The 25,527-nt window shown below is 33.0% G+C and overlaps 2 protein-coding genes across 8 annotated transcripts in view; one reads left to right on the top strand and one right to left on the bottom strand.

Moving 5' to 3' along the window:
• Window positions 1–1,518, top strand: part of LOC135122822 (PDZ and LIM domain protein Zasp-like) — a 41,222-nt gene extending 39,704 nt beyond the window's left edge. For 4 of the 5 annotated variants that reach the window (XM_064047267.1, XM_064047265.1, XM_064047264.1 and 1 more), the window contains 4 exons: window positions 531–717; window positions 775–895; window positions 952–1,067; window positions 1,116–1,518. In XM_064047267.1, the coding sequence (XP_063903337.1) occupies window positions 531–717; window positions 775–895; window positions 952–1,067; window positions 1,116–1,193 (502 nt within the window). In that variant the 3' untranslated portion in view covers window positions 1,194–1,518. Of the gene's footprint in view, window positions 1–5; window positions 185–530; window positions 718–774; window positions 896–951; window positions 1,068–1,115 lie in introns of those variants that run through there. The other variant, XM_064047268.1, reaches the window with a different exon arrangement.
• A 56-nt stretch (window positions 1,519–1,574) lies between these two features.
• Window positions 1,575–23,910, bottom strand: LOC135119797 (probable tubulin polyglutamylase TTLL2). Of its 3 annotated transcripts, none has more exons than XM_064044188.1 (11): window positions 23,706–23,910; window positions 23,409–23,533; window positions 7,771–7,887; window positions 7,566–7,669; window positions 7,342–7,519; window positions 7,014–7,290; window positions 3,228–3,430; window positions 2,465–2,622; window positions 2,241–2,413; window positions 2,120–2,190; window positions 1,575–2,065 (listed from the first exon to the last, which is right to left on the bottom strand). In XM_064044188.1, exons 2-11 carry the CDS (start codon window positions 23,487–23,489, stop codon window positions 1,772–1,774), a joined length of 1,656 nt encoding a protein of 551 aa, XP_063900258.1. In that variant the 5' UTR covers window positions 23,490–23,533; window positions 23,706–23,910; the 3' UTR covers window positions 1,575–1,771. The 3 variants fall into 3 exon arrangements, with proteins under 3 accessions (XP_063900258.1, XP_063900265.1, XP_063900273.1); XM_064044195.1 differs by having other exon boundaries at window positions 23,409–23,509; XM_064044203.1 differs by lacking the exon at window positions 23,706–23,910 and adding an exon at window positions 23,562–23,687 and having other exon boundaries at window positions 23,409–23,509.
• Window positions 23,911–25,527: the final 1,617 nt, after the last annotated feature.

Genomic DNA, 25,527 nt, shown 5'->3' with positions numbered 1-25,527 from the left:
TTTAGACTACGTTAACCCCATAGCTAACAAGGATATCAAACGTAGTTCGATGTATTTGCAAATTGGAGAAAGTAATAGCACTCCGACTTACGGCCAAGTTAATATCACAATTCCTCTATCCACCTCTCCCCAGTTAGATTCCAAAGGATCCTCACCTAGATCGGATTATTCGTCTCAATCGTCATCTAGTTCCAAAAATGCCCAAAATAATGATACCGTTAGAGAAAAATTTTTGTCGGAGATGCGTAGTGGTGCTCCCTACCCTCGTTCCTCTGCTATGTATTCCGAAGTTTCCAAACCTCAAACTACTAAAGAGTTTGTTAGCCATCAATCTGAAGTCGAATTAGATTTGCCAGATAATTTAACATTCACTAATAAACCCCATCACGGTGCACTAATAACCGTTGAAGATGCATCCAAAGCAAAAGACAAAATCCCAGTGTGTTGTTGCTGTAATAGTGAAATTGTCAGGTAATGCATGGTAGCGATAAGTGTCAGAAATGTGTTAAACAAAAACTGTTGGTCTATAGGGGTCCGTTCATCACCGCTCTTGGCAAGATCTGGTGTCCGGAACATTTCATTTGTGCAACACCTTCCTGCAGACGCCCTCTTCAAGATCTTGGCTTTGTAGAAGAGCAAGGCCAATTGTATTGCGAATACTGCTTTGAACAATACTTGGCTCCCACTTGTGCTAAATGCAGCGCCAAAGTTAAAGGGGTGTGTTATTAAGACGAAACTATTCTAACAATCTATAATGTTAATGACCTGTTGCAGGATTGCCTCAAAGCTATTGGAAAGAACTTCCATCCTGAGTGCTTTGCATGCTTCTACTGCGGAAAACTCTTTGGAAACAATCCGTTCTTCTTGGAAGACGGAAATCCTTACTGTGAAACGGGTAAGTTATATTATAATAATCGTTGCATTTCATAATCAACAAAAATTTTCTTCTAGATTGGAATGAACTCTTCACTACCAAGTGCTTTGCTTGCGGTTTTCCGGTCGAAGCTGGCGATCGTTGGGTAGAAGCTTTGAACAACAACTACCACAGCCAGTGCTTCAATTGCACGGTAAGTACAAAAAAATCGATTTTGGAAAAGATTGATCTGTGGTTGTAGATGTGCAAGAAGAATTTGGAAGGACAAAGCTTCTTTGCTAAAGGAGGACGTCCATTCTGCAAGAACCATGCTCGCTAAGAAGCATGCCGTTCATGTTACCGTATTTATTTAGTGCTTTTCTTTGAAATAAATGTATAGGCACCTATTAAACTGTTGACCCCATTAAACATGACACGACTTACTTACCAAAAGATAAACTGATATACCTTGTATATTGGTATTGTTAATAGTGCTAGTCTTAAAGTGTTACGCAATTGTATTTGTTTATAAAGTGAAGTGTAGATAATGTTATATAATGTATTATAATTAATTTTATCATATTTAAGTGCCATTATAAGATGTAATAAATAGATGGACTGTTCTTGGCAAATTCTTTATGAATAAATCTAGATGTATGTATTAATTTATTTTTCATTGTTACTTGTCCCCCTTACAAAAAAAAAACAAAATCGTACTGAACGTTTATTTTAAATATCGAGAAATTTTTCAAGGCAGTGACGAAACTACAGAGACGATCAAAATGCCATAACGAATTATAGACGAAGAGAAATCGATGAAGACAATCGAGCAAAGTCAACGCAACTAATAATCACTTTTTTTGGCATTGCTACAACTCAGTTCCAGCAGCAGTAGCAAAAACATTTGCAAGAAAAATCTTAAACCGGAGGTATCCAAATCTCCCCCGACATATCCATTTCCTGTTGCAAAAATTCGTTTAGTTGACACTCGGAGGCAGTGGGATGATTTTTAGCTAAATCTTTCGCACTCTTGGTAAACTTGATGATTTTTGACACCATCTGTTTCACACTGAGACCGTTCGAGTTTCTGTTTAGTGGTTCTACAGACACGGGCCAAAGGCGAATCCAACCACCTTCACTACTTGGTGCAAAGTTCCAGTCGCGACCGTTTCCCCATTTCCTAGAGTTTATTTTCTTAACGTCGTCGTCAAACTGTAACACAAAAGAATAAAAAATCGAAAGATATTTCATCTTGACGAAACTTGCGTTTTTGTTTACATCGTAGTTTGGCTTGGCTTTTGGCATGTGTAAGTTTACTTTTGGCAAGTTGACAATTTCTGGAAAGTGGAAAGTTAGTGAATAGATTAATCATCTGTAATTTCGGTACTTGGAGTGTTAGCTGAAACTGTTCGTACTTTGGCGCGAACAGCAGAGTTGGACCTTGAGCTGATTTGTTTGGCTGACATTTTTCGGTGTTTCCTGCGCCATCTTCCTGCTGCGTTCAAAACTGACAATGTGTTCTTAAAGGCGGCACTTTTGGTTCTGTCTTTATCTTCCTCGCTTAAAACAAAACGATTTGAGTATCAATCAAAAGAATGTGATAGTCGGTACTTGTTATTCTCGCTGGAGTCATCTAACCAAATATCAAAAACCGCAAGTCCCGTGTTGTACAGAGGTAGTCCTAACAGATCGAACATATCATGTAGCATAGGTTTTTTCACTGATCTATCAGCATCGCAGTCGTTGCTAAGGGCCGGACTCAAGTTAACCTGAAACATTTTTCGACTTTCGTGCATCGATTAAATAATAAAATGTGGAAGTTAAAAATAATTTTGATAATGGCGAAATTACGTGCACGTGTTTTTCCGATGTCACAAATGAGAGAAAGAAGTAAGTTTGAACTGAAGCTACGATCGTAAACTTGATAGAAATTAAAGTTTTATTATCTTCTGATCTCATTAACATTCCAATAAAAGCTACGAGAAGAGACGGAAATAAATTGGAAATTATATGTGTTCGTGATTGGAATACTGAGAAAGAATTGTCTACTCTAGTTTGATCGATATGCATAATGAAAACCGATTAATTATTGTTTATTTATACGTCACGCTTACTTGACTCAAACACTGAAGCAATAATTTCTCTGCTAGTTTTACGACCATTGGAAAAAAAAAATGCAAAACCGTAAAGAGAGGTTTAATTAGCTTTACGTTAAGAGTTGGTCGTAGACCGCAAACCCATGCCGTGTTAAATGGTGGCTACTATGAGTCTGTTAATGATTGTTTTCGTGCTAATGTTACATTCACCAATCAAAACGTGAAGCTAACTGACACCTTAGTTTAAAAAAGAAAAATTACTTATGAAGTACACGAACCTCCAGCAACCACGGTCTTAAAGAACTGTCAATCAAGACATCGAATCCAAAAAATTCAAAACAGTTTACTGTTGGCGGTATTTGATTAACATGACTTAGTACAGTCAAAATAACTAAAGACGAAATTCGTTGCCATAACAGCCAGTCGGAAATTCCTGCTTGTTGGAAGTATCTTCTTAATTGTCTTAGCGTCCATTTGCAACCTATAAAAAGAGTGCAGAATGAAAGTAATTGAATTAGGGTAGAACAACTTGGAGTTCCGTGATCTAAAACTTTATAAATGAGAACTACCTAGAACGTGAATTATTTTTCGGTTGTGGTAGACAATAGAAGTAGTTAAAGTGGTAATAAATTTATTGTCCTGAACTGTAATAAATTTATCTTGACACTCTCATAATTGAATGCTTCTTATTACAAATTCATAACTTTCAGAAAAATAAATGGTTCATGAAATCACAAAACCGTTCGAGTGTTGCATTCCTTTCAAATCATTTGAAATGTCAGCATTGATTATTAACTTTTACATTCGGTTTAACAAAGGTATGTAAGTTACTTTAGACATTACCGTGAGTAAACAGTGTGAAATTCATTATTATCTTTCTAAACTCTTTAAGATAATAAAGTAGAACCAGTACAGAGATTTTTAATTACAACACTAACGCGAAGTGTAATTTATCGATTAATTTAAGCCGATTTTAAATCACATATAGTTAGTAGTTAGTAATACTTTGCTAATATTGAATTATGTTTAGGAGGCAGACATTTTTGTTTCTTATTATATATATTTAAAAATCACGTATGATATAACTATTGCAACGAAAACTTTCCATATATGCGAGGCGATTTTTAGAATATGAAGATTTAGTCAGTAACATAATCTATAGTAGAATCAGATAAAAAATATATGTTAAAGACAGACACAGAAAATGCAAATAAAATGTATAATAGGAAAAATTACGAATGTGATTTGTTAGCTAACTGCTGTTTCCTGTATTGATCTTCAGAATTCGATTTGAAATTTGTATTTATTGCATTGAATACTGTTGTTTTAATTTAGACTATAACATTCACTATTAATATGTATTATGCTTCATTTAACGATTTGTACATTTTGTTTTCGATTTAACAGTAGATTTACATTTATGGCAGCATTTAATATGCAATAAAGATCTATTGTTTACTTAATAACAGCAAATATAATATTGACAGAAAAAAATGTATTGTGTCTTGTCAGTCCCACTAGCTGTATGGTGGGACTGAGAGTTTATTAAAGAGCCAATAATGAATTGATCGTCGGCAGGAAAGAGATTCATCGAAAGTTAAGTAAAATGCCATATTAAACATTTTACAAAGATGGCGCTCTAACGTCAAACAGAATATTAAAAATCTCAGTAAAATTTTATAAATATGTATATGTCACATGGTATATATTTCAATTCGTGTTTAAATTTAAAAAAATTGGAATTTTCTTTTTGGTGCTAAAAACAGTGCGAACAATAATGCGACTGCGTTGGAAATAATATTACACTATGACGTTGGTAAGCATATTAAAACCAAATCGAGAAAAGTTTTTTCAATTTTGAGATTTTGCTACGAACTTAACAACATTTTTCATACAATCGCATTTACAGAAATCAAATCATAAAAAATTCAGATTAAATTAACTGGACAATTTTGACAAGAACATTTTCAAAATACGCCATGGTTTCAGTTATTTAGAATACCGTGGAATTATTTTACTCGAAACGTTTTAGACACCGAATGAATAAATTCAATTTTTAATAATTTTGTGATTATCAATTTCATCGTAAAATTGCATGAGATAAAATTTCTAACCCTGACAGAAATATCCAAAGGTTCTATACATTATCAAGTGTTATCTAATGGTTGATAAAGACGATTCCGACGTAGATCTAGAAATATAGAGTATATATGAAACGTGTTGTAAGTCTATATTTCTAAGAAAATCGAAGGGAAGGTATGAAAAAGTGTATGAAAGCTTCAAGAAATGGAAGGAAGTAGTACCAACTGAAAAAATATTGGTGGCTAATTTGAAAGAGTGTAGTCTCCAGTTTTTCAAGTCTAGTTTACCATTCGTGAGCTTTCAAGAAATATTTACACCAAAATCTCTAGACTGATTCTTCTAGTACTACTTTACACGTATACCTAAAAGTTTTTCTAGTAGTGGCAAATTAGGCTACTAAAAATTGTTAAATAAATTATGTACTAAGCTTTGTACGCTAAATCAGTCTGAGTATGAAATACTATACGTTATAACTTTTTGTAACACACTTTTTGCCTCCGATTTTGCAACGACATTTCCAGCTTTCCTAAACCAGTCGCTATTATTAATTTTAGTTATGCCAATACTTTGAACAATCGCACAGTAACTGCATGTTTTTCATTTAGTCATGAAATTACATATTTATTACAGGTTCGATTATTAAATATTTATAATTTGGTTTTTTCCTTGAAAAGCCCAGATTTATCAGACATGAATTGTATAATTTAACATATTAAATTTTCATTAATATTAATATCATCCCTGTCAATAAAAAAAAAATAGCCTGTGTTTTCAGTATCATGAAATATAGTGAACCAAGAGTTATAAGGTTATATGGCCATCATAAAATCATCCCATTGTGTCGAAGTTAAGTTGTTTACAATAGAAAAGGTTTTAGGGTCGTAAATAACGTGTCCACTGCAGCTCGACCGGCTCTTGCGGTTTCGTTCAGGGGCGGCTTTCACTAAATATGAAAATCCACCACTCCACTATTTCTTTACTACCTGCAGCCGCTGAGGGTTCCGAAATAACCACTCGCTTTGAAAGCCGGCCCTGTTAAATATGAGCAAGAAATGTTTAGAAGATGATTTATTGCCAACCGGTAAGCTTAGTGCGAACCACACAAAGGGGGTATTTATTTGCGGTCAACTACTTTTATGATGGCCATATAACCTTATAGGTCTTGGTTCACTATACCTGGAATTTGCCAGATAGCGTTATGGATCTAGATTTGTTAAAATTACAACCGGTGTTTTTTAACTGTTATCTCCTTGATCAGAGAATGCAGTGTGAACAGAAATAGCAATGTAAAAATCCTATTCAACACAAAAAAATGAATAAATTATGCAAATATTTAGCGGAAAACTATAGTGCGATGGAGAACATGGCACTGCTCATCTTTGCTTTTAAATTTATAATTAAAATCAGCACGAAGGATTACTTATGACTATTTGTTTTGATACGTCATAGTTTTTTATATGAAAGACCTAACTGTTCTGAACAAAGTGCAGAATTCAAAATTGTTTCTCAAATTTTATAAATTTTCGATCTAAACTTTTCAGAAATTGATTCTGAATTTTAGTTTGGTCACTGATTCTATCCGGGGTTAGACGATATAGGTATATGTAAGTTTTTTGGTCTTCAGGATTTTATTTTCGTTTTTCTAAAGTTTTTCTTTCATGAAATCAATGAGTTAGTCAAATTGTCTTTTTCCTTGTCTTTTATTTTAAACTGTATCGTCAAGCATCGTTTTCTGGTCTTAAAGTCTTCATTTGCATCTTCATAAGAAAGTTTTATAAAATATTATTTTCAAGATCAATAACAAATAAAAAAATTAGAGAATTGAAGTCAACAAGTGACGATTTGTTGAATCTCCATTTCGAAAATATGATTTTGTTCTTGTAGAGTAAGTCCAAAATGACAGAAAACCCCGTAATAGTTTTTGTTTTTAAAATAAACTTAATTGTATCATTTATATATAGTTAGCCCAGTTTCAGTTATACCTGATCCAATCCTGTCCTTCATCTCCGTATATCCCGGTCCAAGTTTATTAATCGACGAATTAGTCAGATGACGAAATGGATTTCTCAAGTCATTTAAGCTGAACTTATCTGTACCAAAACGGGCCAGACCTTCCCTGTACATGTATATTGTCACAGGATGATAAGACGGTATGCAGACATAGAGCCTCAGATCAAATTTGTAACCTCCTATCAAAAGCGGCTTCTCTATGTACCTCTGAACAATCGTGTTCGAATCATAGCTTAATTCACTCAGTTTCTAAAAATACATTTTTGGAGAAAATCGTTATTGATTATTCTTAGTTGTTACCCTAAATAGAAAAATCCCCCGCCCTTGACTCTGAGCAACAGGTTTGCAAATCCAGATTGGTTTGTCCTCCATGACTCTGTCGTTACTGACGTCATTTTTTCCCGAAAGTAATCGACCGCCTCTACTGCATTCTGCTGCCAATTTTGTGTATTCGAGGGGAAGATTGTAACCGTGAGGACTAGAAACTGGTTATTATTAGTGCATTAGTAATAAAATTTCGTTACCTAAAGTCGTAAATTGAGCCATAAACTTTTCGCATGCACCTCAGATAGCGGACCAAGTTGTCCTTTCTGCATATTGCTGATCCTTTCGGTATGTGGTTAATATACTAACGATCAAATGAAATTATTTTAAAACATACTACTGGAATTATGAATAATGATTAGTGGATTTTCAACCAGTATTCATAATTGTTGTTGGAGTGGTTACCTGCCACGCATATAAATTCCTGTGATGGCTAACTGGGAAGCCCGAAGTTCTCCACCAAAGATTCCATTGCTCCCCACTTTCTGGATTAAACTCCCTCCAACCTCGTTCCAAACAGACCTGCAAGAAGAACATATATTGTTTTGATAACACTGGCAATAAGTTATTTATTGGTTGCCCACCATTTAACATCAACAACGTGCAACAGTTCGATTACAAAATTTTTCTAATAGACAATTTCTTTTAAGATAACATTGTTGATTCGTTGACGATGCGATGGAAGATTGCTACAAATGAGTTACTGAGTATTAAATGTTGTTGAATTACAATGCGTGGTCCATCTACACTGAAAAACCAAAAGGCATCTTGACAAGCTGCGTTGTTTAGTCAATAATACCTTATTCTGACTTCCGAAACATTCCGTAGGTAATGGATTTCCGTTATCAGTTTATTTTAAGATTCTAATTTGCCGAGGAATAAATCAAAATTCCATTAGGTGGGTTATATCTAAATTTAATTTGGTAACAAAGATAACGTTTAAGTTTACATATCCATAATTATGTTCGTTGATTGGTAGTATTAAGGTCTGACGGAATTAGGATCTGCGGTATAATGTTATCTATTCATTCTTAAAGAGGTTGCGCATCATAAAGGCTAACAGAAATCACGCAAACCCCACAGTTACTCACAACCTAATAAATATAACTTGTAGTATTTAATGAATTCGATATTTGCACGCGAGTTAGATTCAGATTCTATCTAACCCTGACCTGTAAAGTTCATTGCGGTAAACTCTTCACACATTGTTTTTAATTAAAACACAAACATTGTGAAACTCAACGTAGATTTGGTCTCTGTGGGCCTCATATGTGGCAACACGAAATAATTTAAATTAAAAACAAAGACTTTTGTACTCCACGACGGTATTTGTAAATTTTGTAACAAATGTGATAAAAAGATTTAAGAATAAAATTTGACAAAAATGGTCGTACTGAAAGCTATTCAAAAAATGTTGATGAATTAATAACAATTTGAAAGCACTGTTTTAATCAAGGAGGTTGCGCTCCAAGTAAGGTAGATTAGAGTAGTATAGATTATAGATCATACAATAGCAGATAAATCAATATACCGTATTTTGTTACAAATCAGCCCTAAAACAATGTTTTCTCTTTCAAAAGTTAACCTTTTGTCAGCTAAATTTCGAATTTCTAAATAATAAAAATATTTTCAAAAATATGATTTAAACCCAAGTAAATTGTGTTTTCGTCAGTATTTGATTTTGTACGCCAATTTATTTTGGGGTAATAAAACCGATTAATGCTCACCGTCAAATTAATATTAGCGTCACACTCATGCCTTTGAACAATTTATGGTAGTAAAATAATGAAAGTATTTTAATTATCCTAATTTCAATTAAAGATATAATTCATTTAGTACTGTTACATTATGCCAAATTTTAGTAGATATTTAACAATTAAGTAATAAACAGTGCATTTTTAATGATCAAGGTCTCACTGCTTTGTAATTGGTTGTCGTAAAATTTATAAATTTCAAAAAAAAGAGTAATATTCTTGTTGCTTTATTGGCCATTGAAAATATTTTTCCATTAAAATTGGAATAATGAAGTAAATAAAGCAATCATTTATCGTTATTTACGAAAAATGATATAGTTGAGTTTAAAGAAAACTTTTTGCATGTGCACGAATGATAACAGCGTTGCAGTTGGAGCAGGGTCAGATTACTTTAAAACAGTGTTATTAAAGAACTAAAAATAGTACATTTCATGCAAGTATTTGCATTCAAGGATGTACTTTTAGTGCATTTTTCCATTAATATGTTTTCAAAAGTCCTCCAACTTTCGCAACTTTATTCCATGTATAAATCCATTTTTTGTAGAAATGTGGTTATCGTGTAATATTTTATTGCGTTCTTTGTTATAATATAAGTAATTACGTTTTCATAGCAGGCATGAGAGAATTATTATTCTTGAAAACAAAAAGTTTTGAACGTCAGTAATAAGAATAAGGCTTATTTGGACGAATTTCATATTTCCGTTTGCATGTCGGTCTCTCATTTCCGTCGGTCCGTCGTCTTCTATCGTCTGTTTGTGGACTATCCGTGGATGATTTCAATAGAGTCGTGGTCGCTAAAACTACTAACCTGATTATTGCAAAATCTTTAAGAATGTAATGTACACTGAAACCGGACTTAATTAAAATTTTTGATAAAAAAGTAAGTTATAGAATGTTAATAGAATCTTGCTTGTTGATTTCCAAAAAAATAAAAATGTACAATAATATTTATTCAAAAATATGTATACAATTTTTTCTCATAGTTTCCGGTCTATCTATGTGTATATATGTATAGCACTTGTATGTCAAAAGAAATATGCGATTTTTGTTCAACTTTTTTATTCATAAATATTAAAACTCAGTCATAAAAAATATCTAACACGACGAATCTCTAATTTCCGATTTTCTTGGTGTGAAAGATGAAAATGCAGATTTCCAGTTTTCTTCGGCCTGTGTTGACTTTTTGAAGAATATTTTAAAAATAATTAATGGAATGCTATTAACAAGTATAAAAAATTGGTCGGAAGTTATTTCGAAAGAACTTCCGACGCCCTTGAAATACAGTCCAATAAATCCTGTTTCTTTGAAAAATGATAAAATTTAATTTTGCAATCTTTTTATTTGTGATAACTTTTGTACAGGAAAAAAGGTAGCCCTTGTGGTGCAGGGGTGTAAATTCCTAGGGGACGCGGTCTGCACAAGTGCAGACAATATTAAATTTATACTGTCAGTAGAACCAACGGGAAAAAATGTATTCTCAATTTTTCAGTACATGCTTAACTTCGATTGTTTATACTTCGAAAGAAGTCGACTTTAAGCAAGTCAGATTACAAACATCAGCGCCGGCATTTATGAATGAAATTTGTCTCCTCAATGCAGAGGAATTAAACACACCCGGTTTTTTCCAAAAAATTGGTTGGCACTAGGTACCCAGATTTTACATTAGTAAACACTCATAAATTAGAAAAACATTTATTCGACAAAATTGTAAGATGACTTTATCATTTTAGACGGCGGGGTATAAACAGACAAATTTTGATTGACGATTTTTCACAAAAATCTGGATGCCTAGGATAAAAACTCTACACGGTTTCATAAATCACACATACAGGAGTATGTTATTCTGTAAAATGTTATTCGGCAAATTTCTAAAATGACGTCATCATTTTATGGAGAGGCATAAATGAAACAATTTTGATAAACGATTTACCATGCCTATGATAACCTTAAAACGTTTGGAAGATTTTAGAGCACTCGGTTTTGAAGTTTCAAAGTTGCATTACAAAATGTTGTTACAAAGTTTTGATTTTTTTTCCAAAACTCTGTTTTACTAAGTCATCTCATTGTTGGTGCGGATGATAGCCAAATGTTGGTTAGTGTTTTACTATCTACACTATATTGACAAAATTTGACAAAATAGGTCCGGTAGTTTCGGAAATTATCTGCCTGATAAAAATTGACACTGAAGAGTTACGACAGCCGGCAAACAGACAGATAGACAGACGGAAACGGGGGTCAATGTTTTCGCACTCTAGGGATCATGAAACGTCGAGAAAACATGAAAGTAGTCAGTCATTCGATAGACTCGTTTACAGCCTAGGTTACCCTCGGGAAATAAAAGGAATAGAATGTTGGATAAAAATTTCTCTAAAAATAAAAAAACAAAATCCATAACAAATAGATCTTCTCTAAATAAGAGAATAATATGGTCTTGCTAAAAGTCACTGTTGTTACTGAAAAAGCTTGATAGTTTTGATTTATCAGATGCACTAAACTTGTTAAATTGTTTAGTTCGTACTTGATTGCCAGAACACAAGTTGTAACTTCAAGCGGTTTTCAATATTTTGAAATTCAAGTCACCTCCTGTGTACCACAGTGGTCCATTCTTGGGCCTCTCTTTTGTATTATGTTTGTTAATGACATCGGTAAGGACCTGAATTCAGAATGTCTTTTATATGCTGACGATTTAAAAATTTTTAGAAAAATATTAACATTCTCTGACCATGTAATGCTTCAAGAAGATTTAGCCAGAATTGAGACCAGGTGTACCCAAAATGAATTGTACTTGAACATTTCCAAATTTAATGTCATGACATTTTCATTGAAGCTCTATAACAACTTGTATGATTATAAAATTGGCGACACCAGTCTGAACCGGCTCTCTTTCGTGAAATACTCGGAAATTACATTTGACAAGAAAATCTCTTTCACTGCCCACTATGATTTCATTACATCATCAACAATAAAAGCCCTAGGGTTTGTTATTAGAGGTTGCAAAAACTTTTTTGCACTCATGACCTTTTTTGATAGCTTTCGCGCATTCACCAGAGTGCGGGAGGTCGAACTTCCCGCACACGTGCATTTAACTTCCCGTTACCATGGTAACCTTAAAATACTCGGGTAGTGTCAACATTGTGACGTGTTGACGGCGCTGTCAATGGCGTTGTTTATAAATAACTCACAGTTAATCTCTTCAGTTTAAAGGTTTATTCGTCGCAAAAAATATTGTACACAACACGTTCGTGAGCCTGCTTCCCGCATTCACGCAAATGCGGCACTCCCTTCGGTCGTGCCTCAAACAAGCGTTCATGCGGGAAGCAGGCTATCCCGAACTAGTTGCGTAAATTACTATTGAAAATTGGTTTCACTGTGGGGGTGGTTATTAATAATAATAATAATAATAATTCACTAATTATGGCTTACACAAAATGTTTCCAAAGCTTTGGATAGTAGATCTCAAATTGACATAGTTTATCTAGACTTAAGTAAGGCATTGTCAGTGATCTTGGTATTGCCCAGAGCTCAAATCTGGGTCCACTTCTTTCTATATTCTATTTTAATGATATTAGTGATAATTTAAAAAGGCAAACATACATTTATGTTTCTTGATTTGTGTACATCTATTAGAAACCAAGTTGCAGCTATATTTTGCCGTTATTTTTTTTTAAATACGTAGTCTTCTTTTCACGAGAAACTTGGAATTTGCAGTTACACTCCGCCCCTCGGTTTGACAACGAATGAAAAATTTGTAACAATTGGGATTGGGACGGGTTTAGGAAGGGCTTAATCTTCGGTTTCCTTTTTTACTCAATACATATAGACGATTACTTAAGAACCTATTTCACATGGTAATTTTTTGTATAAAGATTTTGCAGTTAAGCACCGCCCTCAGGCTTACGACGAATAAAAAAAATAATCACAATTGAGACAGGGTGGGTGGGTGAGGCTTATCTTTTCCTTTTTTTTCTTAATATACGTAGTCTTCTTTTACGACAAGAAGTTAAAACATGTTCAAAATGATAAATTTTTGTGGGAAGTGTGGATTTTGCACTTACGTTCCGCCCCTCGGTCTGACAACGAATGAAACTTCATCACAATTGAGATTTGGGTGAGCATAAGTAGGACTTGATCTTTGGCTTCATTTTTTATTCAATACATGTTATAGTTTTCTTTCAACAACACAATTAGTTAAGAACATGTTTCACATGGTAATATCTTGTAGAAAAAAAAAGGATTTTGCAATTAAAATTCGCCTTCCGAATCACGATGAATAAAAAAAAACATCACAATTATTATGATAATCACACAATTCCATGATAAGTTGTTTTAGACTGCATAATAACATTTTTCGTAATGATGTTGACATTTCAACAATTTTCGAACTCTGCGCGCTATATTGTTGAAATTTCATTGTACTCATTCATTTATATATTTTAACCAGTATTTTGCACATATATTTCGTTGTGTGTTCCATTGTAGACAAAATTATTATTAGTTTATTGATTGTACATAAAATTTTGTAAAACACGTTCTACTGCAGTTTAAATTTAATCAGAAATGACGCTAAGAATACTCTTTATCGCCCACCGCTATTTTCAAAGTAGAATATTCGATATCGTAATGATTGACTCCAGGGACACCGAAATGCGAAGATAATACGCCTAGTGCCGGCGCCAGGGCGCCACACTAGACGTCACATGTACTTTTTAGATTTTTCAAAGGAAAGAAGGTCACTAAGTCCGATCTCTCTTGTCGTTTCTGGTATTTACGATTATCATCTACACCCTACATGTGTAACTGTTTACTGTTTGATACCCGACTATACCATCTTTGTGGGCAAAACACAGTCAGACATATAAAATTTTTATGGACACATTAATTTGATAGAATGTCTCATTAACAGTAAGCGGAAATTTATCTTACGGATGCAATTCCCCAGTTGAAGCAAGGTGTGTTTTACGGCGAGTAGCGGGGACGCTTTGATCTGGTCCACAAGGTCGTAGCCAGTGCGTCGCTAGGAGTGTTTACAGCTTGTTAAAAAACTACTTCTATATTACTATATTACTTAAAAAAATAATACTTGATGCCCCTTTTAATTTTTCAAACACAGGACCACAGATTTGTGATCTTGAAATGTTATATTATGTTGATATAGTCCAAAATAAAAATATATTTGTAATCAAAGTATCGCCGCGACAGCACTGGATCTAGCGTATGAAACACAATTCCGCCCGTTGCTCATTAACGATTTGACTTAAACAATGAAATTGCACAAAATATGATTGTTACAATACGATGGCACTAATAGAATGATAATTTTAAAATGTATAAGCTCATCTGTTCTCTCTCATTTCATTACACAGAACCATAGAGAATCCATGTGGGTGCCAAAGAATGCTTTCATCTTTAAAACTACTGATTGCAGAGCATCAGTTTAAATAAGTACATAATTTAAAGTTATTCAGCAGTGGCGGCTCGTGACCTTTTGAAATCGGGGGACACAATTTGATTCGTGAGTTAAATATGAAGATATAAAACAGGTGTGGAACGAAATTGTGTGACGGAAATAAATACAAAAGTATATTCAATAAAAGTAAAAAAGGATTTGTCCATATACCTTTTTGCCTTTGGTCAAAATTTTACGTCTTAAAGTTTCTTTGTATACAGTTTTAGATTCCTTTAAAAACCGTTGCTTCAGCCATAAAATCAATCAGACCTCGAAATATACCTGGATTTTGTGGTTCCCTACTTTCGTCATGTCCACATAAAGCAAGTTCAAACACTCCACAAAATTTTATGCACATTATCAATGGCGTAATATATGGCGATTTTTGTCGACCCTTGCGTTATGTGCCCGAATATTATTAATATAGGCGGTGTTTAGTTGTTTTCGAATGTCCGTATTACCGAGAAGGCTATCCAAGAATATTTATCATACCTATTTTACGTCTATCTCGCTCAGCATGAAAATTAAAACCCGCGATTGAGTTAATCCTGCCGAGCACTGTCGGAACGGGTCCGCAGTCCATTGACTGAAATGGCTAGGACGTGGGGTTTCTATGGCAACGATGTAAACAAAACGTTTAAATCAGCCATGATTCCCGTCTGTGTGCGCGGCTGTTACCAGCAATAACATATATATCCAAGACACATCTTTATATGTAAGTGGATGTAAGTTTTACATTTTATACAAGTGGAGCGAGATAATTATGACACAAATTTCCGGATAATTTTTTAAATATTGAAAATGACTATTTTGCTATGTCCAGTGTATTTGTAGACGTTGTAATTTTGGGGGGGCACGTGCCCTTGTGCCCCCCGGCACCAGCCGCACCTGTTATTTAGACAGAATGTCCCTCGTCTCTGAAGAACAACGAATGCACTTTGGACATATATGAGTATATGTATTACATATAATCTCTGTAATAAATCGACTTTTTTTTCTTTTTTTTTACGCCATTATTCATTATTCGATTATCCATCTGGTACAGTTTGAGATTATCGGTGCAATAAATTTCCAGCGGACTACTGATAAAGAAACAGGAACAAAAAACCTACGTTTATAACTTTGATAAGATAATTAAAAATAATCAAGTTAATTTCCAAACTGTAGCATTCTTGGCAATATGAATTCATAATTAATAAATTATTAATTACAAACACTAATCATAGAGTTCTAATCTGGTTTAAATGATTCAAGTTTGTAGCGTCGCTTAGTTGCAGAATAATTTTTTTTTTTAAGGATAACTCGCCTAAATATCTATAGTCCTTGCCATTTCTATTGAATCACCACTTGTTAATCATAAATTTGGCAACGTTCATATTCAGACAATTTTCTAACTAAAAACCGTTGTCAATCAACCGAAAGCTGTTACCAATTGCTAAATTTTAAGCAAAATCGACAGGTGGTGTTTCAGTAAAAATGGCAGACAATATACATATTCCTTTTTATCACAAATTTAATCGACAATTATTTCTAAAATGTTCATGTTATCACAGTTTAAGTAGGTGACGATATCATAAACTATATAAAGAAAAATGGGCCTTAATTTATTTGAAGGCCCCAACTAACGATACAAGATATACAAGGAAGTGGGTAAATAGTTTAATTTTGTATAACGAATCGACTATGAATAATGTGTACAACTATAAACTTAATGAGGGAGAAATAAACAATACATATAGAAAACTAATTAAGACCTACACTGAAAACTATCAACCCAAGAAGAAGATACGCCTAGAAGAAAAGTGCAATAATTTCAAAAAAATACTTCTTTGTGCTGCAACAGAAAGAAGAATTAAGCAAAATAAAAGTCTGCAACAAACAACACCAAAAATAAAAAGGAATGTAAAAAACAAGAAACGTAAATGGAAAATCTATTAAAAGGATCGGATGGAAAAAAAAGGACATTGATATATAGCAAAGAAATGAAAAGAAAACAAATAACACTGAACCAATTACAAATGAACAAAGCGAAATATTAATAGAACAAAAATATATTGTAGAAAGAACTGACAATCAAAAATAAGGATCTCGGAAAACGATAAACAAGAAGAAGAATTGGATGTACAAAAGTTGAAATGGTTTGGACATCTTTCGAGGTTGATGATAGAAGACTTTCAAAAATAATATGGGAAACCAAGACACAAAACAAGAAGAATAGAGGCAAATATTGCAAGCACGAGGTACAACAATGTAAAATTTGTAACAAAAAAGTGTACACATGTAACTTAAGTGAAAATATGTATTACACATTTAGACGGTATGTATCCATTGTGATGCAAGTACTCCCACTACACCCATATAATCAGTAGAAAAGATTTAGACGCCATACATGTACAATTATGCAGTACATGATTTACGCTTTCGAATTTTAATTAGCATTAATCATAAATTTAAAGAGCAACACCTGTTGCACTGTATCGTCAAAAAGCAATTGGCCCCGCAAACGTAAAAAATTTTTATGAAAATGTAGAGTTCATGAGTAAAACGTGTTTCAATTTTGAAGAAAATTGTATGCAACAAGTAGAGCGAAAATAATGTTTGAACACAACAATGATTACTTTAGATTAATCATTGTCAAAATTTGATGTCCATAAATTCAAAAAATTGCACAGGACATCTAAAGAAATTAGCGTAGTCACAGCGATAGTCACAGAAAAGGCTCATATTGTTTTCCCAAAATTTTGAACCAAGTTGCGTTGTTAGGTATAGAACTAAGTTCTGTGTCAAAAATAATGTTTATCATCACTTTGCAAGCGGCTCGTCGGAAGTCGCAGGAATTATCTTGGTGGTGGACTCCAGAACAATATCGAAAGCGACGCTCGCAATCTTTCCAGAAGAAGCGTACGGTTTTTTAAATAGAGATCGCCGTCGGGAGGTGTCGAGTCTAATCCATGAAAGAATTACATTCTAAGTTGAGTCGGAATTATTCTGTACATAATCGCTGTGTTGTTAATCGTATAAATTTGTATTACCGAGAAATAAATTGTTGACTTTCACCCATGCCAATTTTAATACCCGAAAAACGTATCCAAGAGTTATTAAATAAATCTCTAGCGAGGTCTGGTATCAAAAATTATTGTGCTACGGAGACGAGGAAACTGAGGTGTTAAAACGTTAAGTTTGGTTATTTGGTTCCGCAATTTGACAGATTGTTAGAATTCAAGCCATTGTATTGATTGTAATTTTTGTAAATCTTTAGTTACCCACTAATTTTTTTTGTCCCCACAGTACTGATTTCAGTTTTATGAATTCAATTTGTTTTTACGCAATATTTTTAAGTGTTTAAATTTTATGCTACGCAAAATTAATTTTTATAAAATAGCTATGAAAGTGCGAAAATTTTAGCGTGGCGAATTTATAAATTGCATGTGAAATTAATTATCACCCACATACACATTAAATTTGACTAAAACAATAAAGGGGTCGGTTACAGTCCTCGGGCTGTTTGCACGTAGACAATAAATCAATCGTTCATGATTTATAGTTTTTTCCAAAAATTGATTTCTTTTATCAGTTTCTTGTGTTTAATGGATTATGTTTGTCCGAACATGCAGAAACCGCAAAATGTAATATACAATGTAGTTAATTTTGCGCCTGATTGGTTCGTTTAAGAAAAAAATTAAAATTGATAACATTACCACGCTCCATTCCAAATCAGCAACACAAATTACAGACTCCATATGTAACTAATTATTAATTTTAATTTTGGATATTTTTTTGATACACGAACAAAGTATGCTGCTAGTGATGTTATGTTTACAATTTTTTCGAAACTTTTGTTTATATTTGTAACCAAAACACGAATTTAAATTCGAAATGTATGTTTTAAATACAACAAATTGAAAAGTAAAATTAGAAAAATATTTTTTTGAACTTTCCAGTTTTGGCCCGAGACACCGCCCGATGCAAAACCTTCATAAATAACGACATTTTTTTTCCTACTGACAGGTGGTGCTATGACAAATCTTACATTTCAAATTTAAACGCATTAAGCTGATTCAATGTTCTATAGATACACATCCTAATGACGCCTTCTGAAATGATAAAAATAAAACAGTCCGGCGACTGCTTTAAATATAAAAACAAAAGAGAAGGTTCATAATCAAAATGCATTGGACAAAGGCATGTACATGCACTTTTGATTACCTCGATCTTTTATGTTCTACCTATAAAAGTTCCAAAATTAGTAAATGCTATTTTATTATTAAATTCAGTATTGTTGTTCCACGTTGCATTACTGCGACTATCACAGGAAAGTAATAATTAATAGCACAACAAAGGGTGACGTAAGAAGGCGCCTCACACTTTTAAACATACGAGAATTTGGGTAACATGTACGCGAATGTACTTATAATGATAATGAAATTGTGAAATAGGTGGGAAAATTTAGTTTTTTATCACAATTGTTCAAGTGAAACTACGTGTGTAATGAAAAAATAGTTTACATGCGAAGTGCAGATTAAATTTTCTGCACCTGCAAATACCTATCAAATTTGGAAAAATGCGCTTTTATTTGATAATGCACATCATAGTGCAGAGACAAAACAGAAGTACAAAAACAGGGATAATTTAAGTACATACTTTTTTTATCTTCATTGTTTTACAAGATGGGTAATAAAATAAAAATAGGATGATGAAGATGTTGAACAATGTTCTAAACAGCCATAAAGTCGCCAAATTTTTTATTAATGATAAGATACAGACATCGATCATAATAACGTATGTATAATGGTCCATTACACGTTACATAAAACTTTTACAAACAAGTCAATCCTTTGTTTAATTAAATGTGGTTGAAGGAACTCGAAATTATACATGATTGGATTGCTACGTCGAACTCATGTTTTTTTTGTACTTGCTTCACCGTTAATTACTTCGACATTATCTTTTGAAATTTTTAAAAAATATTGTCATTTTTTTTTGGAAAATCGATTCCAAGCTGTCAAACTGTCCAAATTTTGGAAGTTGTTGAACACCTTGACAGATTACTGGAATACATTTATTATCTGATATCACTATCATATGTGACAAACGGAGTGGGCGACTCCCAACAACGGGCTTTAATTTTTCGTTTTGGATAGCACTCACCGAGAACTACTTATTTGTAAAGTTAGGAATAAAATTTATATATAAATCTTAGACCGTTTAGCGACGATTTTGATTTCCGTCCATATCGAATTGGAATGGCTTTTCAATAATTGACTGCTATTATGTGCTTACGTAAAAAAAATTCTATTTAAATCTCCACCTGATGACCAAATGTTAACAACACTATAAATTCGTTTTTTTTAGGTTTTTTTCAATAGAACGTGTTATTATAAATATGGTACTAGGGTATGGAAAACAAGTCCATAAAATTTATTTTTAAAATAAGGATATTGACAACACCAAATCGCTCCTGTCAAATAACTGCAATGCCAAAATCATAATTTTAAAAATAAATTTCATGGATTTCTTGAGGATTTTTTTTCAGTCGTATGGTATGTTTATACTTAGCTAGTTACTCCCTTTTTACTTCCTGAACATAGGCCAAGGAAGTATTGCAATCGAGTCCGTCGACCGACTTTCTACTTTTGCGTTTTCTCGACCTTTCATGACCCCTAGAGTACGAAGAAATAGGTCTCCCGTTTCCGTCTGTCTGTCTGCCTGCCCGTCTGTCCGTCCGGCGTCGCGGATTTTTATTATTTTAAATATAATTATCATAAACACAAAACGTGTATTATTATTACTTAGGTTCACGCTCCTCGATATTTCATTAATTATTAGAAATTGAAAAAAAATTAAGAGCAAAGCAAAATTATTTCCAATTATACAGAGTATCCTGTTTTTAAAACGTAACACATAACTTAGTTTTTTTCAAACTGAATACCTTATATATTTTAACATATTTTGATTTACCATCGAAATTTCGATGCTACGTTGCCAGGTTATTCCAATTTCTTTGAAATTTTTCAGCAATGGATGGATTAACAAAAAAATCTCAATAAGGTCATTTTAAAATCTTGCTAACAATATTATGTAGAGAGACATACAAATATGTGAGCTTTTATTATGACATAAAAGATTGGGTTTTAATTAAATCACACAAATTGTCAAATAACGATATTTCAGAGAATAAAAAACAGAAAAACACGGGGTATAAAATATAGGGTGTTTTATTTGAGAAGACAGAAATATTGACATTTGAAAATTGTAAAGTTTAATTTTCTTTTAATAATAAACATTCTATATATTAAAGTATTATTTAATTTGTAATTTTATACCACAATTAAAATATTGCAACAGAGAACCTAAAAAATAATATTATTGCAAAGCCTAAGAAAAAGCCAATAATAATATACTCCTATAAAATATGAAAGTCTAATATAAGGCTCTATTTAAAAAACTAAGTTGTGTGCGCTTAGTAATTCACCCTGTACAATATAATAACGAATTGGTTAACATTTAATTTACATAAAAAAAAAACTACTAAACTCATTTCAATAAACATTAATAAATTATAAAATTAATTATATTTCATTGATTTAAAAAAATAAAAATCACTAAATTTCGGTTACTTTTTTTCAAAAATAGCGAACTCATTTTATGCAGTTCGACGTTTACTTCCGGCTACTTAGGCACAATTTCCCTTGCTCCTGAAATAAAGTACATGTTCCGGTTTTTCAAAAAATTATAAAATTTGATTTTGCGGCTTCGTCCATTACAAAATTTTGTGATAATCTTCTTTTGAATGACACTGTATAAATAAGTATTTCCAAATAACACATTTTAGACAAAATTTATTCGGTAAAATTTTGAGAATATGTCAGTTTTTTGAGAGGAATAAAAGGATAAATTTTGATGAACGATTTATTAGGATTACGATATGCCTAAAACGTTTGCAAGATTTTACAACACTCGATTTTGCAGTTCCAGTGTTAAATTGTAAAAGTGTTATATAATTTTGAGTTTTTTTTTAAAGTCTGGATGTTTAAGTTAAAAAATAGTGTCGGAGTATGTTATTTTATAAAATTTAAATCACATTTACTATGCAACACTTTGAGGTGACGTCATCACGGTGTTGGTGACGAAAATTAGTCAAATTCTGGTTCCGGTTGCACGACATTCGCAAGCTACACATAAAATTTAATAAAATGATCCAGTAGTTTCGGAGATAATCTGTCAAAAAAGTCGATGCAAACAGACAGACGGAAACGGAAAACCTATTGTTTCGTACTCTAGGGGCCATGAAAGATCTTCCTCTCGGGAAGCAAAAATATCTCTTCGAATTGTTGACAAAAAACTAAGTCTGTGTGAATTAAGTTCTAACACTTAATATCTCAAAATCTTAGTATTTCTACAGTTAAAAATAAATACGTCAGATGGATATATCTAAAAACACCACAAAACAGATTTTCCAGTTGATGAAACTTATTTAGATATATTACACTGACCGGCAAAAAAACCGGCTACCCTGAAATATTTCGCAAAATCACTTTACAATTTATATTTTAACTAGTGATTGTATTTATTTGTCTCTTTTTTTAGCTAAATTGTATATTCTGTGTCAAATAAATATTTAAAGCGATTTTGCGAAATATTTCAGGGTGGCCGGTTTTTTTGCGTGTCAGTATATTTCATTCTATATAAGTTTTATAACGACAAGAATTGGTGATACTCTTAACGGAGAACGTTTACTAAAATTAAATAAATTGTAAAATGTTCAGAGTACAGAATACGAGCTCGGTTTTAAGCATTTTCTCCAAATGTGGAGAAGGTAATAAAGGGAAATTATCGTTATCACCTCAAATAAATACGTAGACCATTTTGATTGTGTTTGTCAAAAAAATCTAACATTTTTTGAAGGTTCCAACTATTTCATAATAAATTGCACTTGCTTTCAATAAGGGAAATAAAATTCCTACCCGATGAACACTTAGGGTTGGCTTAAAAAAACGAGAATTGAAATAAGCAGCTCTGTCAGATTTTATTAATTTTTCATAGTTTGAAACAGCTTTTTAGAATTTAAGTTAAAAAAGTTCCACTTATATGTCAAAAATGATACTTTTTAACATATAAGAATTGACATAAACTGACAAATTAAATTTTCAATTCACTTTAGGTCAAATTTCATTTCCCCTTTTTTTTGAAGCCAAGCGTAAGTGTTCATCGGGTCGGAATTTTGTATTTCCGTTACTAACAACGATTGTAATTTATCATCTACGTATTTATTTGACGTGAAACCATCAGTTTAAACGTAACTAATTTTGAACTACGACCCAAGCAAACTCCAGTTTTTAACGATAATTATTTCGCTTTATTACCTTCTCCAGATTTGGAGAAAATGCTTAAAACCGTAGCATATTTCATTCAGAAACTGCAGTCTAAACGGCACGCCCTTTTAAAATTTCTCAGCACAGATAATTTCGTTTTTATCTCGTTGGAAAAGTTGGCTAAAATCGATAATGACAAATGGCACAAACGCTGAACATTGGCTATGTTCTTACTCCAGTGTGTCACCAATCCGGCTATGGAAATTTTGGTAACTGTTGGTAGTAAAACAATTTTATTTTCGTAGTATTTTTGTGCTTTTATGGGCGAATCACGTTTTAGCATGAATTGTCGCTATATCGAGTGTAAATAACAAATTTGTGTGGCACCAGGAAGTTCCGTTATCATAATATTCTGTCAAGTCAGGTAAATTATGTCCGGAAAATGTCATTCCGGAGCGAAACGCTAGACCGTTTAGCGTTCGTGTGTATGCACTTACGTGAAATGTCAACATATAAATTTTTACAACTTACCTGTGCTAGGAGTTGTGGTCCTGCACCGCTCTCGTTTATCCTAAATACGAACGGTCCATCTCCGAAGCATTCCTCAAACATTATCCCGCCTCAAACTGATCCTACAATTTACTCAAAATTTGCATCTACAACAAACAACAACTACCCTTCTACATTTGTTTCTGTGGTGGCGCCTGAGACGTTAGTTCAAAACCGAAGTTTTGCGTGAATATGGAGTGAAGTGCAGCGAACTGGTGGATGAATGGAATGGAATGGGCTTTCGTGGATGGAAATAATCGAGTAGATGCCATGGTGTACCTTTTTTAATCTTTCCCCCGTCGAGCACAAATCACAGTCGATCAGACACTTTTAACCTAAATATAAAGAAATCCATAAAGAAAATTAAAATTCGGCTGAAGCACGCGGTGTCTCGTGAGCGAGTTCACTGACTACGAAATTCAGCTCTTAGCGTCGTGACGCCAAACCAGACGCAGTCGTTGTCAGCGGAGACATTCGCCTCATTCATGCTGCTACCAGGAAGCAGGAAACTCTTATATAGACGCATGAACGGTCGTAGGGGAGCGCAGGGACGGTAGCGGAAGTTAACGGAAGTTTCCCGCCTAAAATAACATCAATGGAAATATGCAAAGCGGAAGGATAATCAATCTTTCGCTGATTTTTTAACTTTCGTGACGCAGAAATATGATTTTTATCCACAGGTACGAAGCAACTTTTACCTTAAACAATAACTTTACGTGAAGATGATTTGGTGAAACTGAGGCAATAAAGAATATATTACATAAAGAAGTGTTGTGTTTTTTTAATTTCTTAAAAAAAAAACATTCCTACTAAACATTATTTTATTCAATTATTGAAGAAACTATAGCAACATTAAAATTAAAGTGGAGGTGTTTTTTAATAATAATAATAATAATAATTACCTGGTGGTAATTTTTTTTCTCAAACTCATTAAGAGTGGAAATTTATAAAGAAGTTACAAAATTTACCGCTGTAACCTGTTTAACGCCTGGCAATTCTGGCAGTTCTACCAAGGAAGTGAGTAAACTGTTATTATTAAACTCATATCTTGCCTATAATTAATTTAAACATTTTTAATAGTATATTATGTCATCTGATGAAAGTTCGTCGCAAGCGATCCTAAAAGGTAAATTAGTGATGGGGAAAAAAGAAATAAAAGCTACTTTAATGTGTATAGTGTGCTATTTTAAAATCATAATAGAAAGTAGTATTAAATTAGAAACACTAAGTTTTTCCCTTAATGGTTCAATGCAAATAATTGCAGCCGTTCATAATTTTCTAAAAAATGTTTCAGGTACCGTGGGAACGTCAGTGCTACAGAAATTTGAACATACAGGGTTTCTATAAATGATTATAGGGTTCCAGTAAGTAGGTCATGTAAACGTGCCGCCTCTCAGACTTGAACTGTACTAAATGCCCAAGGACGCATGACAAAGACCACACGCATCTGTATAACTGGTTGCCTAAATGCTTCATATCTTTTTAAAAATAATAGTTAATTAAATTATTACACCTATTAGTTGTTGTTTCTATTAAACTGAATTTGTGTCAAATACTGTTCTTATTATTATTATTTTAAGTTGGTTTGTTATTTCTTTTGTTTTGTTATTCATTTATGTATAAGTACACATACTTTTATTTAACGTTCATGGAAAATGTGGTTTATAGTTTCGGTTTCCTGTTTTTTTGTCACTATCTACGATAATATTAGGTTATTCATTCATTGCTCTGTAATTGGTTCGCTTCACTGTTGGGCAATAAACTTATTATTGTTATTGTTATAAAATAAAACTAATTCATTACAATAAAAAGAAACAAATTTATTGCGGTTAAACATCACAGTAAATGTTGAAAATGTTCACCATTTTGTTGAAGGCACATGTTCACTCTCTTTTTAATTTAAAAAATGTTCTGTAATCCTTTTGTCAATGCCCACTGTTCAATTTTATGCTGCAACAGGAACTCCTGACTGCTGAGAAACTTTTGTCAAAGATGTTTGCGGATTCTGCTCAAGTCGTCAACAACTTCCTCATGTACTGAAGGTCTTCCACGAGATTTCTCTTCGTTGACACTGCCAGTTCGAACAGATCTGTTGATTACA

This window comes from Zophobas morio, unplaced genomic scaffold, assembly GCF_036711695.1.
Source record: "Zophobas morio isolate AGI-343-1 ecotype UQ-CSIRO unplaced genomic scaffold, CSIRO_AGI_Zmor_V1 ptg000005l, whole genome shotgun sequence".
Taxonomy (NCBI): domain Eukaryota; kingdom Metazoa; phylum Arthropoda; class Insecta; order Coleoptera; family Tenebrionidae; genus Zophobas; species Zophobas morio.
The sequence above is the reverse complement of the archived record's forward strand: the minus strand, read 5'-3'. Positions and strand labels throughout refer to the sequence as shown.